Genomic DNA, 21,420 nt, shown 5'->3' on the forward strand with positions numbered 1-21,420 from the left:
GTTAATAAGGATATTTAATACTCTTTCTATAAGGTCTCATTACCTGTCATTTATGTGAAAGATCTTATATTATAAAATCAAATGGGAAAATACAGTGTTAGTTTTGCTTTGTGTCTGAATAGCTCAATGTACGCCAGAGTCATAATTACGTGTATATGCCAGAGAGCACTAGGCTTCCCAAACACGTGAGGTTCCAGAATTAAATTGGAAAAGATTTTAAGGGTTTTGCATCCTTCTGTAAGCAGGTGGTCCCACCATTCAAGTGCAAAAGCAAGAACTGCTCATGTTTTGATGTGAGGACAGGAAAGTTAATTTTCTCCTGTCTGGTTTTATGTCATTGCCACTCTATTTCACTAATTATATCAGAATGTAAGAGGCTCTGGTAAGAAATCAGTATAGGCATTTCCCAATTCTCTTATCAAACCTGCAGATGATGTTTCATGGAATCACAATTACACTCAAATGTTCAGAAGTTTCATTCAGTTCTCACTTGGAAAATGGGAAGGCTTACATGAAATACTTAGGTAACATCCCACAAGAACTGACTGTGTGCCCGTGTCTCTGCCTGTATTTAATGGGAAATGTTTTCATCCACCCTGATGGGTACTGGGCTGGCTGCTGTACTTTTGTAGAAGAAAGTGACAGCTTTATGCTTAGAACAGCCCAAATGAATTTTTGTCAATATTCCTTAATATCCTTTTTGGTGTGACACAGGATAACAAAAGAAGGATTAAAATCACTGAGCAAATTATAAAAACTGCAGTTCATGCTGAGATAATCAGCACCAAATTACGACTCATTATTTATATCCAAAAGTACATTCTCTGAGATTAAGTGAATGTGTATTTTTGGTCAATGTACATGAAGTTGCTTGTGTGTGTGTCTCCTTTTTTTAGGGTGAGCATATCTGGATAGTTTTGGATGGACCTGTTGATGCAATATGGATTGAAAATCTGAACTCTGTTCTGGACGATAATAAGACCCTTACTTTGGCCAATGGAGATCGTATTCCGATGTCCCCCAATTGCAAAATTATTTTTGAACCTCACAACATTGACAATGCTTCCCCTGCAACAGTTTCTCGTAATGGGATGGTCTTCATGAGCTCTTCAGTGTTAGACTGGAAGCCTATTTTAAGAGCTTGGCTGCAAACGCTACCTGTTACATACTCTGAAGTCCTATGGAATTGCTTTAACGCTGTATTTCAGGTACTTAATTCAGCAACTTGAGAAAAAAAAATTGCATTTCTTATTCTTTATTTAATGAAGCATTGTTTCTTCCTCAGTGCTTTTTCAATTATTTACTTCTCTTTGTTTATGTAATAAAATAAGAATGAAGGATTTAAAAAAAAAAGAGAGGGAACTATCTCTAACATTAACGAATGAGTGAAACTATAACAGATTAATAATTTGGATGCTTCGTTTTGTCTGCATAGGTTAGTTGGCAATGAATTGTTAAATCTGTGATTATTTTGTAATGTATGTTGGCAAACCAGAGATACTCTCTTTAGCTGTAATTGTTACCGAAATTTTAATTCTTGTTAGGATACATAAAGGGAGTGGATAAACTTCCTTGTTTGTTTTAAATGTAAAGAAGTAAATTCAGAAAGAAATTAAGCTAGATTCACTCTGGTGGAATCTTTCTCAATTTTGGCGCAACAGGAATGCATTTGGCCCATTAGTTATTTTTAAAAGACATTCTATAGTTCAAATTAATTAAGGGCAGTTCTGTACTCTGTGGTGTTCTGAAGCTCAGCGCAGGTGACTATAGTGGTGTCTCCTGATTTTATAATCCATGATTCTGTTCCGAAGGAGATTTTTGAGATGGCATGTCTTTGATACATTCTCTGACTAAATCGTGTGCAATCAGTAGATCCAAAGGGAGAATTCTGAACGTTTTTCCCCCTCCATTTGGCCTTAGCATACTGAATCATTAAAAAGGTTTCATTAATATTATGGATGGTTGTACTCAATAGTGGATCTAAAAGCATAATCTCAGTAGTATACTGTTTTCAATTACACTGAAATTCTTATTTTTTCTTTGGAATTTTTTAAAGAAATAGTTATTGCTTTGCAATCTGTCAGTGTTGTTATCTTCTGATTTCCTTAAGATCTGTGGAACAAATGCGAGTTCTTTATATAGCTTGCTTTCCCATTGGCTCTCTCCTGCCAGTTTTCTTGTGTAATTGGTGTAGGATTTCACTGGGGTTTCTCCTGTAATATTTTTCATCGTTGATGGATTTTACAAATGCAGTTTTTAATGAACTTTGAGCAACATTTCAGAAAGTTTATTGATAAATCATGATAAAGGCAATGATTAATATAGTTTTGGAATGCCTTGAATGTTAACAAATGTCTTTTTACAGATATGTTTTCTTTCAGTGCCCCTTTACTTTAAAACCAGTGTTTAACAAGCTATTCATTTTGTTCTACCTCCAAAACATAATGATATGACATAGTATTTACTGCAGCAGCAGGAGAAACAATTCTGATAATGAATTTTAAAATATGCTTCCAAAGTAATCTATATGTGGGTCAATTTACTGCTTCTTTGCCACAATTCTATTTCTATTTTATGCTACAACTTGCTCTGAAAACATAATAACAACATTTAAAGTACCCAAGCCTGAAGCAATGGCAATAAAGTCCAGAAAAATATGTATTTTATTAGATTGAGAGATGAAAATGCAGTGATATATAAAGTTAGTTCTGTGCTGACGGGTGCATTTGGAACTATCGAAATCTAAATGAAAGCTGTCATGCTGTCAGTTTTCTTTCACTTTTAATGAGCTATCTTTGCTTCTCAAGTAATAGAAGTGATAACAGTGATTTTACAGATGAGGGTAACACTACTTTTGTATTCATGTGGCTCTTTTTACAGTTATTATTTTCCCCCACATAAAAAAATGGATAAATAAATTCTAAAAGAAAATTTGTGAAATAAAATGCATCAACAGTGGTAGTCAAATCCCAAATAACAGACCTTGGTGAATTTAACGCTAGTATTAAGAAAAGCATGGATATAAGCAGCTTACTAATATCTGATTTTTAGAAGAAAATGAAGATTAGGCTATAGATGGAAATATAGTAACTACGGAGATTCAGTCTTTAAGTATACCAAGACACCTTTTGAAATCAATCTAAATTCAACCAAAATAGATGTAAGAAAACTGCTACAGTAATTCCAATTTGCTTACAAGAAACACTCATTATTTATGCTAATAAAAATTGTATTTGTCACTGAAAGTCTGCATATTGGATAAAATCATTATTAATGAACGTATAGCAAGTAGCAATAATGTAGGAGGAAGCACCAGAGAATAACAGTTGTGAATCAGTGGAAAGAATGTATTTATTCTTTTCATGTATATTATAAATTTCACTGTAAGTCATTAGTTTTTATATAAAAGACAGGTGGTAGTCCAAAAGACAAGGATAAATTAAAAAACAAACAAACAAAAAACCCCCAAAAGAACCCCCCAAATACAACCTTATTTTAAATTAAGATTATCTTTGAGTCCTTTCTATTTCCACAGGATTTTTTTAAAACAGTGATTGAGGGGGTTGAACTTTTACCCTACCTTTCCCAGTTCTTTCTTCTCAGCAACATTTCCCGCTTAGGAGTAATTTCAAGTAAACTCCCATCCCCATCTAAAGTCTCTGCTCTCTTAAATTTAGAAGCTATACTGCCAATTTCTTGCCTGTGAATGATGCTGCTACCTGTAAGCAACAGAATTGCTTAGCTGATGGAAGTAATTATCTGAGACAGTTTCAAAGAACTGAAATAATTAAAATAATTACCTGAGTGGCATTATTTAGTTTGTCTGCAAAGTGTGAAGCTCAAACTAGTGATGGATGTTATGTGAGTAACATAAGTTTCAGCATGTCTATGTATTGTTTAAATGAAAAAAATCTAGTAATTTTTAAATCACACTCACTTTCCTTTTTTTTTTTTTTAATAAAATCTGGTGTCCTGGATCCCTTACTGACCTATTCTGGAGACTTCAGAGAAGTCCTAAAAACAACAGAGTAGTCAGATGTGACTTATTCCTCCCTCCACATTAAATCTTACCCTAATCTTATTTGGATAAAAGCTGCTATTGCCTCTGGAGCATAGAGTTGAATATGTAATCCAAAGAGTTTCTTAGCTTTAATATTTAAATGCTGATGTTCAAATTAATATTACAAATACTAATAACTTTGCATTATTTAAGTGTTCTTGTGCTTGTCTAAACCCTTTGAGTATGTTGCCAACTTCTTGTCCTAAAGAGCGTTCTACAGTCCAGTGAGTTCCACAGTGACTGTACACTGTGCGAAAGGGTCTTTTCTCATATGAGTTTTTACCATCTGACTTCATTTTGCAGTCTCCTTTTAAGGGATAGCAAGTTCCTGAACCAAATTCTTCGCAATTTGTGTGTATTTGTCATGGCCCAACTAATTTTTCCAGACCCCCTGTGCAAACAAAATTCTGTAATAAGTAGTTAATTCATGCTAATTGCTATCTTGATGTTGCATCCTTCTTTTTGCCATGTATTGTTTTAAAAATAGTAGTAATAAAGTATTAGCATATATGGACCTGATTTATTTTTCCATAAACTAAAAGTTCAAGAATTACACAAACCTCACTCACATAAGTACCATAAAACTCGTTCTGTTGAAAATTGGGCTCTTGAAAATACAGACTACTTTGACCCATGAAATATCTTTATTCTGAGTGTCTCAAATCAATTATTAAACAATTTGCAGTGCCCTGTGAGACATCTAGTCTATTTTACAGATGAAGAAACTGAATCTTAGAGAGATTTAGGCCCAGATTTTGAAGGTCTTTAGATTCGAATCTCCCACACTGCTTTCAGTGTCTTACTTCTACCCATTCCTTGTGGAATCCACAAACCCCCAATTAGTCACTTGAGCACCCTATGTACTGCTGGGGGCAAAACACGCGTTTTAGAAGGTAAGCCACAAAAAGCAACACACGGAGGTGGAAGCACTTTTGCTAGTCAACAAGAAATAACATAAAAAGGGATGTTTTCTAAGCCTCCCTCCTCCTATGTATGCCCACATTCAGACTGTCTTCTTTCTCAGACCACTTAGCCATGAGCCCTATTCTAGATGAAGATGCTTAAGTGAGTTTTTTCTCATAATATATATCTTTGTTGTGTGTGTTACCCACTATTCTAGTGAGATGGAACTCAGGAGGATGGGTAAAAATCTTGATTCAGTCTCTGTGCCAATAAATACTCAGCATAGGGTACTTAGAGCACTTTAGTGGCAAAAAAAGTAAACTGAAAATTGGAACAAAGCTGGTTAGTATGTGGGTAAGCAGCTCACTGATTTTTCAAAAATATCTAGGTGATTGTTTACATCTTTGGGTGATTTAATGTCTTCATTGTCTTAACTTTCTCACTGACAGGACATGGAAGCCATAAATGGAAATTCTCCAAAATTACTATCTCCCATCGTGTCCCTGTTGTACTTTTACTTCCCAGAATGAGTAGGCAGTGTTGATTTCCAAAGATTATGAAGGCAAATGGAACCCACAGGGAGGGAATTATATTAAAAATTATTAAATGAAGATGAAAGTAGGTTATAATTTACATCAGTCTGTACTATGGATGGCAATTGATATTTTAAAATAATTCTGCACTGCAAATCTCAGAGAGGACTTTACATCAATTTGAAACTGTGCTAAAGATGTTGCAGAGCACTTGGCAAAGGCAGGCATGGTAGCCATCGCTATGGAGTCACCTGAGGAAAGTCCAGGTTCCATTAAAATCAACTGCAATATTCCCTTTGGATCCTGCCAGGGTTCTACAGAAAACTGAGAGTATTAGTTTCAAGAGGGACAGGTACATTATGGTGCAGTCAGAACAGGTCAGATGGGTAGAAATTTATAGTGGTGAGGCTGTGAATTATACAGGTATCATTACAACAATTGTAGTGCTTTTATCTTCCCACTACAAAAATGGCAATGGTAGATTAAAATCTCCAGTGGATAGCACAAATGGCAGATCCCTGATGTAACTGCAAAGCAGTCTTCAAATTGCTCTTCAGAAAATTGCTGTATGGAGCTCATATGAATAATTCTGCTGACTGTGGTACATCAAAGTTATTTATCTAATATGTTATTGTTAGCAAATTTTCATGGTCTAAGTCTGAATATTTATAATCCCAGAAATGGGGAAAAATGTTGTTTGGAATAAAGTTTAGAATATATTTGAAATTAAGAAATTGGTCTCATCTTAGAATAAATCATACCATTGAAACTGGTAAATAGAGTCTTTAAATGATGTTTCTCCTTTCCAGGATGTGATAGATTTTGTTTTCTCTGCTGTGACACCAAAAATGCCAATTTTAGAATGTATGTACATCAAACAAGCTATTGACCTCCTACAGGTAGATATGACATTCAGTTTTTCTCTCTCTCATTCTGTTATTTGTGCTGGGACATTGGTCTAGGAGGGTAGTCGTTACATATTGCATCTACTTTGCAGGGTTTATTGTCCGACCGATATGAGAAGCAGCTCAGCGAGGAACATATTGCGCGCTTGTTTGTTTTTGCTGTAATGTGGTCAGCCGGAGCTCTTTTGGAACCGGATGACAGGCTGAAAATGGAGCTGTTCCTACGGAAGCACTCCGCAGTGAAAGAACTTCCAGCTGTGAACGGAGAAGAAACCATGTTTGAATTTGGTATCAATGCCAGTGGCCAGTGGGAGCACTGGTCAAAGAAGGTTCGTATGCTGTGACAACCTAAGCTTTCTTAATGAGTATACAAGAAAGATGTATTTGGTAAGAGGCATATTATTTTATTATTTAAAACCCTGCATAATTTGGTTAGGAAGATTAACCCTACCAAATGCTCAAGAGTTTCTTTTTTGAAAAAGATTTTTTTGTTTTCTCCATAAATATTTTTGGCAGAGAATAGGAACATGCATTTGAAATAGCTTTGGAAGTGAAACAGAAGTGATCTTAGCTTTGTCTACTGTGTATTGCCCTACTATTTAAGAACTCCCAGCAAGGAAAAGCTTTCTTCATGTAGCGGAGAATACATGGAGAGTATAGTGAAAATATCCCGTTAGTCTAACACCCTTCTAGAAAAGCTTGGGAAGGTACTGATTGATTATAAATGGATGCTTGGCTTTCAGGAAGAAAAGTTTTGCTAATGTACATTTTATAAAGTACATTTGGTTTTGTGTTCTGATGCGAACTGATTGTGTGGGCAGATAGAACTTCTCAAACTTTTTGCATGTCTGTTTTATGCAGGTCCCTGAATATACTTACCCTAAAGATTCAGTACCAGAATATACTTCCATTCTAGTTCCAAATGTAGACAGTGTCCGAACAGGCTTTCTAATGCACACTATCATGAGGCAAGGAAAAGCAGTTCTGCTAACTGGGGAACAAGGAACAGCAAAAACAGTTATGATTAAGGTTGGTGGAATGGAAAAACATGCAATATCTTTGTATGATAACATTGCAATAATTGACATTGGCACAAATGTTAAATTGAAGTGTAGGAGTAACATGATTTTTCTTCAGATTACATACTAGCATTCTTACTGAGGCATTTTGCCAGTACTCACATGGCCTACAAGCAAAAAACCGTAAGTATCTATACGTTAGTATAAAGGGTTCTTCTAAACTTTGCTAACCATGGCCACAAGGTCATGTCATAAATGCTCTTTCATGTGCTTTTTTTTCTTTTGAGAAGTCAAACTGGAGTTTTTGCTAAGAAAATATTGATCCTTGGAGGATTTTTTATTTCCCCATGCTTTGTCAGTGGTGCCAAGTGTGAACTGATCTTTTGTATACCCTTGTTGTACAGAGTTTCTTCACAAGCCAAACTGAGGAGAAATAGAGAACTTCCTTCTTTAATTTTTCAGAGGGTAAATTTAGTGTTTATTATCTGCTCTCTTAATTCTTTCACTGAAAATGACATATTGTTCTTTCTGTAGAAGAAAATAACAACAGGATTGCTATTAAATTAACATATACATGCTTTCCATGTTATAAAATGGTGCAAGTTAATCATATGACACATTAAAAAATTAATTACTTACTACAGAAGAGCCAATAATCAAAAGGCTGAACAAACCCAGATGTCATACCAAACCTGGCATCCCTTATTTGAAAAAAGCCAAGTGTAATGGTTTTCAGCATGATGTCTGTGATTTCCAGGGGAATCTGTAGTCTTTGATCAATGAGAGGCAGCTAAATAAAACTGATCTACTGTTTTATTTATGAATTTGCCATGCAGGCATCCGAATCTCCAGTGGATGATTTGCAGAGGTCTTGAAATCGAAAATAACTGAAAAACACTGGCCTAAATTGACCTTTGGCTTTCTTAAAATCTGGAGCCATTTTGTGTCCCTCAGCCATGTGTTTTCTGAGCCCTGACATAAAGTGAGTTGTACCAATGCCAGCAGCCTTTAATACTACTTTTTCAGCTTAGCTGTTGATGCCAACATGCATGCCGGTGTAATGTCAACTTCTGTTCCTGGCACCAGCTGGAGAACTATTTTAGCAGTGTGAAGAGGCGGGGTCTGGGTGGTGGTCTTGATATTCTGCATACTGGATTTTGGCCAGATACTGGCAACCTCCAGCCTTCAGCTGCCATTCCTGTCCCTAAAAATAGTTGGAGCTGATTCTTGGAGTTGCTTACCCTATGGCTATTCTATACAGCAGAGTATGTTCCTTACACAACGGAGCATAATGCCAGTAGATATTTGATCTCATTTAAGGTTAGGAGTGAAAGTTAACTGCCTTCACAACTATTCCCTTCTGCTTTCACCTTCTGTAGAATTTTGCTTTACTACACCTCGTGGTAAAGAAATTTCCAGATATAAGCATCTGGTTTCACGTAAAAGTAAAGACACTTCAGGTAGTAATCTGAATTAATCTGAAGTAATCTTCAGCATTGAGTAAGGTATCGGTATATATATCAAAATAAAGAACTTATAAGAGTGTTATTTAAGACCTTTACTCTCTGTACTGTTAATTCATGAATTGCAAAAATAACAGAATTTAATGTGAAACTGGTATGGTAGAGTTGAAAATTGCACCCAGCATCTGACAATTTAACTAACAAAAATAATCCCATTAAATAACCTCTTCTTTTTCAAAGATAGTTCTCATTTATGTACTGTGGAATATTACTGTTACCATGTAAAGATTCTGAAATGCCATAACGAGTAAAACACAAGAATGTTTTTTTGAATGGTTGTGTATTCATAGTTGTGGTGGGTTGACCTTGGCCGGCTGCAAGACCCCCACCCAGCCACTGGTTTCCTCCTTCCCCTCCTCAACAGGACATGGGTTGGGAGAAGAACAGGGAGATCACTCACCAATTACCATCAAGGGCACCTGCACCTGTTACATTAGTTTTGTACAAGTGTTGGAGCTCCAGGGAGAGGTCTTAGCAGTGACCTACACTAACCCATCAGCTGTCAAGAGTACTCACCAAATACAGGACTGTTGCATGTACATGTTGCATATGTAGACTGTCGTTTGTGTGACGTCTGAGAAAAACTTATTTCTGAAGGGCACCTTTTCTTAAATTAAGATCATTGTATCGACATTGTATCAACAAAATTAATAGTTTGACACTATTATCAAAATATTTTGAGGGGGCTTAGCTGTATCTTGCTTTCTATTGTCACACAGGGTGTATGTCTCACTGGAGTTGTTCTTCGAGCACTTAGTCAGCAATGATGTAGGTTTATTTTTCTGACGTACCAAAACGGGAACGTTTCTAGTCAACCCTGTTATAAAGATAAGAATTTAAATGATACTCAACTTTGTCATCATTGCAGAAGAATCGAATCTTTAAAAAGAAGTAATGTTGGAAGTCTGGAATTTTTAATACTGTTATGTCCCAGGACTCTTGCTAAACAAAATATTTCCCATGCTTTATATATATGCCCTAGTGTGACTCCAGGGTTACACTTTTTCTTTTCGGTTCTATTATAAAACCTCACTAAATATGAAAAGTGCAACTTTGTTGCTTTAGGGCATCATCAGCAGCTGTGGGAATTGTATGCATTCATAAAACCCAAGGATTCCTTTATTCATTAAGAGGGGACAAATATCAGTAAATGCAATGTAGCTGGGTTTAATTTTACACTACCTTTCCTTTACACTGCTTTTGTTGTAAGATATGGTGCTGTAGTGTAAACATGGAAGAGGATTTCATTTTTCACTTGTTCCTTGCAGACTGCTGTAACAGATCACTAACAGCTTGAATTTAGAAAAACCGTAACAATTGCTAATGCAAATTTTCATCCTAGGTTGTCATGTCTACTTGTTGTAACACTTAGTGAAGTGTGTTAAAAGCTTATAAATTCTAATGCTTAGAAACTTTATGCAAAACATTAACTGAGAGGTTGGAGATGGTGTATTTATCTTAAATAAACTGCTGTTTGACATTTTGAAGTTAATAGCAGGGTGAGATTTTGTAGATGTCTGGTTTTTGCAGGGCTACTGAGCATCTGCATCTCCTTTTGGCTGAATTCATTTGGAGTTACTGCACTTTATTTAAAATTGGTTTATCTTGCAGGATTACACAAGCAAGTATGATCCTGATGTTCACTTGACCAAATGCCTAAACTTTTCTTCTGCAACTCTGCCAAATATGTTCCAGAGGAGCATAGAAAGTTACATAGATAAAAGAATGGGCACCACATATGGTCCTCCGGCAGGGAAGAAAATGACTGTCTTTATTGATGACATCAACATGCCTGTGATTAATGAATGGGGTGATCAGGTAAAAGGAAAATGTTAACATTTGGGAATTGGTGGTCTTACCATTGCTGTTGATGGAAATGTTGATCTGTGGGTTGCAAAAATAGGAAAGTTTAGGGAAAAGGTATCATAATACGGACTAGACCAAGTACATCTACTAAAAGCAATTTTCCTCCATCCAGTTTTTGCCAAGAGTGATAAGCTGTCAGTCCCAAAAGATTAGGGTCAGCATCAAGCCACTTGGTGCAATCATTGTAGTTTTTAAGCCTTTTGTTTTGGTGACATACAGAGCTTGCAGAATTTCCAAACTAGCTGTACTAAGAACTGATCTGGGAAAGGAAGCATGCAAATCCAAGAAGCAATCAGAGACTCTTCTTCCATCCACTCTGGACTTTAAAGTACAATTATTATTAGGTGAAATCTAACATTACAGTTGACATCCAAGACTAGCGAGATGTCTTGAGGTATTGATAAATGAATATTTATAGACCTATACTCTGAAAATCTGACTTAAATTTTAAAAAATTACTGCTGAGAAAAAGTAATTTTCCTGCTCCCAGTATAGCTCTATAATCCTGTTCTCTCCCTGCTTCTATACAAGTGAATGTGTGACTATACTTTGTGCTAAACTAACCATTTTTTGTCACTATCTAAGTGTCTGTGTCAATCTGAATATATAGTCTGGCTTGAAACTTTAAACTGCTGAATTTTCTTAGATGGATATTATGGAAATCCAGTTGAATGTCTGACCTCATGTCAACAACTACTTAGCACATGAAGCTTACATAAAACCAATCCACTGCATCAGAGCTCTTGGTACCGTGTTGCATGGCTTTATAAATTGCTGAAGTGTCCAACAGAATACCTGAAGTTAAGAAAGATAAGAGATGTCTTTCCTTCTGTCTACTAATTTATTTTACTGGAGACTTCCTCTTTCCTTTTTTTAAGTTGAGAACCCTGAAATAGTTAACTGCTCCATTTCTTTTTTTTGGGCGATAACTAGATCACCAATGAGATTGTAAGACAGCTGATGGAACAGAAAGGTTTCTACAATTTGGAGAAGCCAGGAGAATTCACAAATGTGGTTGACATCCAGTTTGTAGCTGCTATGATTCACCCTGGGGGAGGTCGGAATGACATCCCACAGCGCCTGAAACGCCAGTTCACCATCTACAACTGCACACTGCCTTCCAGTTCCTCTATTGACAAAATATTTCAAACAATAGCTGAAGGCTATTTCTGTGAACAACGAGGTTTCCCTGCAGAAATATGTAAACTGGCTTCAGCATTAGTATCTACAACTCGAAAGGTTTGGCAGACAACAAAAGCGAAGGTAAAATTACATCTGTTAAGAAGCCTTTGAAACACCTGTACAAAGCAACAAGACCCAGGTCTTCTGTACTGTCATGTGTGTTCATGCTTCATATTGTGAAGCTGTGACCAGTGTGTATAACTGCGGGCTGATGCCTCTGTTCTGAATTTATTGCTATCAACACCTAGTTAGCTGATTAAAAACATAATGATATGCAGTGCCTTCTATAGCTAATATAGGAATTACATTATATAAGTATAATGTAGTAAGCATAGCTGATAGGAAGATTTAGAGGTCTTCTGGTTGAGAAAATGTCAAGGGTATAAGGAATCATAACATAAAAATTAGATAGGAATCTTCTGTAAAGATGTTTGGGATTGTGAGAAACTTTAAAGATCTGAATTAAAGGAAAGTAGTCAAATTTGGCGGAGAGGGAATCAGTTCAAAACAAATGAAATCTGGTATTTAGTAAATTCTAAATATTTACTACTTCCATTTCAAGCAGATTGCATTTAACTACATTTAACTGCAATTCCTAAGCAAATGTTGCTTTGAAATAGAAAATAAAAGTTATGTGTAGAATGAAATTTGAAAAGTTAAGAGTAAAATTACAGCATAGAAATGTGTGCCAAATTTGATCTTCTAATGCAAAAAGTAGAGGAGAGTGGTGGAAAGATAGGGATAGGCAGGGATTTGATAAATGATATTTTCTAGTCTGAAAAAGGTTAGTCAGAATTTCCCAAACTCAACTGTAGACGTAAACTCGGCTTACACAGAGAAATAGAGAGAGTTCTCGTGAAACTATTGACCAATCAACTATTGACCAATATATTCAACAGAAATGGTGCTTATTACTGCTAATTAACTGCCTATAGAGAAAATATAGCTTTTGCTAAGTTGTTCATTTTTTCGAATCCTCTTTTCTCATTTTTCTGCACTCTTTTCTTTGCTTTTCCTCATCTACTTTTCCTCATGAACTTTTTCTTACTTATTCTTGGAAAGAACAAAAGGGAGTGACAGAAATGATCTGGAAGAAAGGGCAGGAGCAACACCACAGGTTAAGCAATGCTGACATTTTTACTGTGGCCTTTAATGCCATCGTTAAATAACCTGTCTTGGCTACCCTTCAGTCCATGTTCCTGGGACTTGAAAGATTCAAAGAAACTTGAGTGAAATATATGTGAAATTAAAGAGCTGGTCATTGCTACTGTCATTTCTTCATTTTTACCGTTGCCTCTTAAATGCCAAACATGTATTTCTGCTTTAATGCAATATTGATTTTGAAGTTTGTGAAAATTTCCATAGTCATTTAATACTAGATAGAAAATATCTTTATTTGGTAGTTATTTGAATATAGCTTATGACATTATTTTGTAGATGTTACCAACTCCAGCTAAATTTCATTACATCTTTAATTTACGAGACCTCAGTCGTATTTGGCAAGGAATACTTACAGTTACTTCTGAAGTCTGCCAGAGCATCAGTATTTTGGTAGCCTTGTTTCAGCATGAATGCAGACGTGTTATAGCAGACAGGTTCATCAGCCAGAGTGATAAAGACTGGTTTGAAGATACGATGAAAAAGGTAGGCAAATAGTGTTCCAGTATTTGCCACAGAAAGACGTCAATGAAATGTTTCATTACTAAAGCAATCCTTAATGTATTGTTGTAGATTGCTTCTGCAGAACATAGTCAAAATCTATTTGAAGATAAATCCACAGAATTATACTTTGTGGATTTCTTGCGTGATGTCCCAGAAGCTACTGGAGATGAACCTGATGACGCAGAGTTGAAGGCTCCTAAAATTTACGAGCCTATCCCATCTTTGGATTATTTGGCTGAAAGATTACAGATGTTCATGCAACAGTACAATGAAACCATCAGAGGATCAAAGATGGATTTAGTGTTTTTCAAGGTATTAGTGCCTATAATTATATTAATACAGAAAGTGCTGGGTCTTTTGCACTTACTGATACATGGATCCTGTATGTTTCTGTCAAATTATTTTGGAGATAGGTCAGAATGGCTAGCTCTGTATCCAACGAGCCTTACAAATAAACTCTGTAAAGCCTTGCTGCTGCCTCCTAGCTGCCTTGGCTCTCACAAATTGTTCCATCTCTTTGCAGTTCCCCATCTTTTCTTTCTCCTGCCTTGCATAATGCAAAGCACAACTCATTTGTTTGTACAGTGCACATTGTGAATGTCATCTTGCATCTCTGAAAGTTACCTCCTTCTCAAAGGTCTCTTGATGCATGATACTTTCTTCAGCTTTAAACAGGGTGGTTTGGTAGATTTTTAGGGTATTTCAGATTAATTCTTGCTCCAAGATAAATACAGCAGTGGAACAAGAAATGTCTATAGTGTACTTGTATTTTACTTTTGGCAGCCTATTTAGAAAGCCTGTAAATAGCTCAACTAAAAGGTGGGGGGAGGGTGTTAATCTGCATCCTTTCTACTTTTCCTTCTTTCCCCTAAGGGACATGCCCTCTGCTCTGCCAAGTATAGACACTGCATATGACATTGCTTCATATGAGCTTGATATGAGGACATTTCTCTTGGGCTAGCCCTGCTGCCCACTGAAGTCAGGGGGAAATGTTTGGTTGATTTTGATGAATACAAGACTGAGTCTTTGGCATAAGCTCCAGAGAAGTCATCTAGCTGTTGAGAGACAGTTGCTTGGTGATGTGCTTCTAGTTGAATATACATTATATTGTTTTCACATCTTTTCATCCCTTTTTCTCTCAATACACAGGATGCAATCATCCATTTGATTAAAATATCACGGATTATTCGTACTCCACAAGGAAATGCATTGTTGGTGGGTGTGGGTGGATCTGGAAAACAGAGTCTGACCAGACTAGCATCATATATTGCTGGATATGAGAGCTTTCAGATTACTTTAACAAGGTAACACAATGCAGTGTACATAGACATTTGCTCCTTAATTTGCCATAGAAATGAACGTCTCACAATCAAATTAAAGAAATGCAAACCTGTCAAACATTTTATCCCTCATTGTAAACTACATGTTAAATCAAAAGCATCTGTGCAAATGCATAGTCTATAGATGACAGATCCTGGGTCTTTGTTTTGCTGCCTCTATGCTATTGACAAGAAATCTGTCTTTCCTTCAGCGTTTGGGTCTGCAATGCGCCCTTGTGAAATCCCACTAAAATACCATTTTGCACTAAAGATAACATGGAATAATCTGCTGGTGTATTCTGCATAGTGGGCAAATGCTGATGGCCAGGGGAGATAGTAACTTTTTCTATAGATGCCTGTGTACCCAGACTGTATTATTACAACTGCTATCAATGACTTAATAGTACATACTGCTGGAATTTAGTAATTTGTAGAAATTTGAAGTGACTGGGAGTAACTACTGCCTTCCATCTGTTTCTCTTTTAACGTAGGGTTTACAGGGGTAAACTCTGAGGGCTGGCAGTGTGTATTTCACTCTGTAAAGTACTGAACACACTGAGAAATCTTCCTTAGAGAGGAACAATGTTGTGAGATTTCTGATGAAAGGAAAGAGAAAGAAAGACATATCACAGCCTCCTCCTGTGTCCCAGAAGCAGAAGGAAGGAACAAAAAAGGGAGGGAAAGAAAAAAGTGTAGAGTCACAGAATAGAGTCCCTAGACTTGCAAGATTCAAAATGCATTAATAAGACAAATAAATATTTCAGTCACTTAAGAAAGGTTCATTTGCTGAGGCTAATTGGAGGTGGGTTAAAAGCAGGTAGCTGAAAGTGTGTATTTACAAAGTGGATAGCCATCTTTTGTAACTTGCTGCAGGCTGCTGTGGAGGAAGACAGTATCAGCAGGTTCGTAAATGAATACTGAAAGGACAAGATGGGGATATCTTCTAATATTCCTAATACAATGGCTATGAATATGGAGAGGGGAGGAAAGAAATGAGCAATGAAGAGTGGATGCTGCCTCATGTTTTCTCTCTAAGTAGCATTTCCCATTGCTGGTGTTAAGAGTATTGAGCTAGATGGCTTGCTGTTCTGGTTGGATAGCAGTTGGTTGGACTCGATGATCTTAAGAGTCTTTTCCAGCCTAATGATTCTATGATTCTATGATTCTGACTCAGTAGAGAAATTCTTACGTTTTTATCGGAATACCACAAATCACTGTAATAACTGTAGCTGACACGTGCAAACTGAAGAGTTAGATTGTTTTACAAGTTCTGCAGTGCTTGCATTAGGGATATTTATAGAGCAGTGGTGAGATGAAGCTGGAAGAGAACTGGCAGATGTTCTGTATGGCATATTTAATTTCAAAATACAGTATTATTTTCCAATACTGAAGAATGGGACATAGGTGTATTGCAAGTATTACTTATGACTTTGAAGAGAGCCTTGGAAATAAGAAACTGGTTTCAAAGCAAAGAGGTTCTGAACTTCAGCTTTAATTGGCTAAGAACATAAGGGTCAATATCTGCCATTTTATTAACCTTAATTTACTTCATTTGGTATTGCATAATTTGAAATCTGTAGTTGAATTTGCATGGACTTCATTTGAATCTTACTTGTATGCACCAACTCTAAGAGGTGTAATGAAAAAAACAGTCATGGTCTCTATTTGCAGCAGAGTTAATCAGCCCAAGTGATAATGTTCAAACATCATTTCTGGGGCTTGATTTCAGTCAAACCAAATAACAATAAAAACGTCAGTCTTGGTTATTCTTGTCTCTTAATAGTTTCGTTTAACCTGCTCTCAATATCTTCAAAAGATAATCCAGCTGTATTTACGTAATGGTTACAAGTATCAGAACCAAATTGACTACTCAATCCAGTTATACTAACCTTCAGTTCTAATAAAGAGTTTACGTCTGCAGATTGTAAGGAGGCAAAGCAGTGTACTTACCTTAGACGAAGTATTGCTCTTATCATCTTTTTTTCCAGCATGTTATTCTGTTGATTTCACCTCCTTTTCCATGATTTATGGTACTGATCATTCACTTTGGGAAAATGTTTAAGAAAAAAACCCTAAAAAAATGAAACCAGGAGATATGGTATTAATTTCTTATGTAGATTTTTTCTTGCCTTAAAGAAGCTGAGCCAGGTGATAGACAATGATCTGTAATTTTTGTTCTCTCTTTCTTTAATCCTTTTCTATCCCAGAACATATGCCACCAATAACCTTTTGGATGATCTGAAAATTTTGTACCGCACTGCTGGGCAAAAAGGAAAGGGCATTGTCTTTGTATTCACAGACAATGAAATCAGAGATGAATCATTTCTTGAGTACATGAACAATGTTCTGGCTTCAGGTGAAGTCTCAAATCTTTTTGCACGAGATGAAATAGGTGAAATCACACAAGACCTGATACCGGCAATGAAGAAGGAGTATCCAAGGCGTACTCCCACTGGTGAAAATCTTTATAATTACTTTCTTGCTCGAGTTCGTAATAATCTGCATGTCGTCCTTTGTTTTTCTCCGGTTGGGGAAAAATTCAGAACTCGTGCACTCAAATTTCCAGGTCTGATTTCAGGCTGTACCATGGACTGGTTCCAGCGCTGGCCTAAAGATGCTCTTGTAGCAGTTGCACAGCATTTTTTAGCTTCCTACCATATTGAGTGCACAGATGAAGTGAAACAGAGTGTTGTTAACACCATGGGAACATTTCAAGATATTGTAGCTGAAAAATGTGTTGAATACTTTGAACGATATAGGCGACGAACATTTGTGACTCCAAAATCTTACCTGTCCTTCATTGGAGGCTACAAAGCTATTTACAAAGAGAAGTTTGCCAATGTTGGAAGTTTATCTGAACGCATGAGAACAGGTACTGTAAAATCTGTTTGATTTTTGTTTGTTTGTTTTTAAAAAAGTGAGAAAAATCTGTGTAAAAGAATGTAAAAGTATGGATTTAAATTGCGAGCTTACTTTCATTTGGAAGCAGACTCATATGTTTTCAGCTCTGTTGTGTGTGATTACAAAATATGGGGATGTTTTGTGACTGAACTTTGTGAATGTTGCAGATTGCAGATGAGTTTTGAAATTAGTATTAGTTAGCAGTTAAAATACCTGAAACTCCTGCTTTGACATGTATGCATGCCAAGGAACTACTGAGATCCGAGTTTTCACATTTAAACATGCTAAAAGTAAATCTGAGGGAAGGTAAGTAAATGTTCAGATTCAGTCACTCTGAAGAATCTTTTAAAGAAACAGTTATACGCCAAATGTAAAATTTCCAAAATATTGTACTGCACAAGGTCATACACAGTAAATAATTAAACAGTTTCTGAAACTGAATGCTGTTTGGAGGTGAATGTGAACTTAAACTGTTTCTTCTCCCACTGTTGCCAGTTGCAGAACTGAGCTATGTACACGTATCTCCATAGGCAGAGGGTGGCTGGGTACCTGGATGGAACATATGTGCTTTTTTTGAGGGTTAGAAAGATTTACATGATGCATTTACATTTAGATGCATGCATTTATATATATAAGGATTTTTATACTTACAGCTTTTCTAGGTGATTTTCTCATCGTTTGATAAAAACGTTGGAACATTGCATTGCTCAAGAATCTTTACTTTCTTTTACCCCCATCTCATCTGGATGTTCATGTAATGTTGAATTTAGAAGCTCAGCCTGGTCTCCTTGTGTCTTCATTTGCATTGCTCAGGATGCCAGATTCCTCCTCTTTGTTTTGTGCAGAGACTACACTCTGGTACTTCTTATGGTCTCATGGATTTCTGAAATTACACACGTAATTGTTAAGAGTGCCATTCACAACACTAATGCTTTTCAATATGTGTGTTTAATATTTAGTGTCCCTCATATATAAGAATATAAACAAGTGATCAAGTGACAGATTCTGAAGACTCTTACCCATTAAAAAAAAAAAAAGAGAAAGAAAAGAAAAACCTTTAAATAGCAAATGGATATTACTCCTGCTTAATTTTGGTGTTCAACAAATGGGATCACTCACTGGGATTCCCAAATACGAATCTGAGTGACTTATTTTAAGTATCCAGATTGCTTCACTGGGCTTTGTCTCTCAATAGGTCTTTCTGTTGCTAAAATGGAATTTGTTCAACACAGGTCTTGCAAAACTGATGGAAGCTGAGGTTTCAGTAAATCAGCTCTCCAAAGAGTTGGTGGTGAAGGAGAAAGATTTGGCTGCAGCTTCAAAAAAAGCTGATGAAGTTTTATTGGAAGTAACTATGAAAGCCCAAGCTGCCGAAAAGGTGAAAATGCAGGTGCAGAAGGTAAAAGACAAGGCTCAGGCCATTGTGGATGACATTGCCATTGATAAAGCAGCAGCAGAAGAGAAGCTTGAAGCTGCAAGACCTGCATTGGAAGAAGCCGAGGCAGCCCTGCAGGTCAGAGTCAAAGATATTCTGAACATGCATGTAGTTAATGATTGTTACTTGTAATAATCAGAAGCTTATGCTTCTGATTTGAAAAAAAAAATATATTGAAAGGACTAGCACTGACCTGTTAATCCTTGTAGAAAAAAACCTGAAAACTAAGGCAGTAGAGAGATAAGATGCAGTACCTCCTCTACTCTCAGGTAATAAAGCAGTCATTGAGTGGTACTACCTTTAAGGTGCAGTACTGCTTCTGGGTAATCTGCAAAACTGCAGCAACTGCATTACATATACAGTCCTCCAAAAAAACATTTTTCTCTACCATCAAGTGATTGCTTAAATAAATGGATTATTTTCTTTTTTAATTTTTCAGACAATAAAACCTTCTGACATAGCAACTGTTCGCAAACTGGGTAAACCTCCTCACTTGATAATGCGAATTATGGATTGTGTGCTACTTTTATTCCAAAGAAAAATAGACTCAGTAACACCTGATCAAGAACGCCCATGTGTGAAGCCATCGTGGACTGAGGCTTTGAAGCTAATGAATAATTCAGGATTTCTTAGCATGTTGCTTACTTTCCAGAAGGTAAGAAGTTAATAGTGGCACTATTACTCCTATAACTATCTCTGGAGATCATTTGAAGGTGTCTTCTACCTTCAAAGGTAGTTTGAAACAGATAAGGCTTTTGTGTACCTATAGTTGTAGATACCTTCGTGACTGTATTTCTCTCCATTTTTATTGTTCATTATTTCAGTAATCCTTCTCTTGGGCGACACAGTTTTGATGGCAGACACAAGTATTCCAAGCACTAGATCAGATCTTGAGAAGCTTAGTGTTATATTTATTCAGGCAGTTCCTGCTTCTCAATAGGAATTTGCCTTAAAAGGACTCACTGTTGATTTTTCAAATGGCTCACCATCTCCAGTGCTAGCAGGCCTGTTTGCATATAAGGCACTCTAGAACTCCATCTCCGGAATTGTTTGGTGAGGAGCTAGGAGGAAATACAGAAGAAAATGATCTTCTTGTCAGGAAAAATACTGAGATATTTGGGAACTTTTGGCGTTCTTTCACTAGAAAGGTAGTGAAATGCAGAATGAACTGAGAACCTTAGTATCAACTGTAAGAAAAATAAAAGCAAACACAGGTTGTTATTTCTGTCAGGACAGAAATTTGTCCATTTATAGCAAGATTCACTGGACTGTGAGACAAGGGAAATTTCTCTGCAGGGAAGAGAAGAAAGATGTCACAGGTAGCTGGACCAGAAAAAGAGCTAGGCTGGACTATGGAATGACAGAATCATGGCCCAACTTTAAAATCCAGAAACCCAAGCAGGTTTTGGCAAAACCTGGGTGTTCTGCAACATTGCGAAACATACTCTTTCATTTGTACACTGATTTTTTAATCTGCATCAGCTGTGAGTTTTGCTGATGCCTTTTCTAAGCTTCTGGAGTGTTTTTGTTGTGCAGATGAGGCTTGAAACCATGATTCTCACTATCCCCAGGAGCCATTTCTCCCAGTGAGCCATGTTGACAAGGCACCACGTGGAAACTTGCACTGCCTCTGTAGACAGTCTCTTCCTGGGGCTGTCCATCTGGTCACTTTTCCAAGTGCTATCTTCACTAAACAGAAAGAGGAAATGAGTTTAAAGATAATGAGGACTAATTATGGACTCCTTATTCAAGCTTCTCTCTAATGAGGCTTCCAGTTTTGGCACTTATTAATAGTGTATGTGTTCCTGCTGGTAGTTTGCAACACATTTAACTTTACTCAGAGGAGTCAGAACAACCTCTGTGGGACTGAGTTCTTGCAGGAAGTGATACTGATGAATGTGGTGAAGAACACTAGACTACTTCTATCTCTGATGAGGTACTTCACATGCTGTCCACCTGCCTCATTTCTTGTTTCTAAGATTGAGTATGTATGAGAAGAAAGCTCATTGTGTCTGGAGTTCTGAGTAGACTACGCTGCTTACTTGTTTGTGAGATTTTTATTCTTTCCTAATTTTTTTAGGCAAGGAAGATTAGTGGATAAACTAGTGCCTT

The 21,420-nt window shown here is 36.7% G+C and overlaps 1 protein-coding gene across 1 annotated transcript in view; it reads left to right on the plus strand.

Annotated features, from left to right (window-relative positions):
- The window catches only part of LOC104069225 (dynein heavy chain 5, axonemal-like), a gene marked incomplete at both ends in the record, with an annotated part of 76,824 nt that overhangs the window by 12,663 nt on the left and 42,741 nt on the right, over nt 1-21,420 (plus strand). The window contains 12 exon segments of the mRNA XM_009576681.1: nt 897-1,208; nt 6,306-6,395; nt 6,494-6,730; nt 7,263-7,430; nt 10,555-10,761; nt 11,743-12,072; nt 13,429-13,635; nt 13,723-13,965; nt 14,803-14,957; nt 17,180-17,844; nt 19,106-19,386; nt 19,748-19,963. Coding sequence (XP_009574976.1) covers nt 897-1,208; nt 6,306-6,395; nt 6,494-6,730; nt 7,263-7,430; nt 10,555-10,761; nt 11,743-12,072; nt 13,429-13,635; nt 13,723-13,965; nt 14,803-14,957; nt 17,180-17,844; nt 19,106-19,386; nt 19,748-19,963 — 3,111 coding nt within the window.

The sequence above is a fragment of the Fulmarus glacialis genome, unplaced genomic scaffold (assembly GCF_000690835.1).
Source record: "Fulmarus glacialis isolate BGI_N327 unplaced genomic scaffold, ASM69083v1 scaffold18634, whole genome shotgun sequence".
Taxonomy (NCBI): Eukaryota; Metazoa; Chordata; class Aves; order Procellariiformes; family Procellariidae; genus Fulmarus; species Fulmarus glacialis.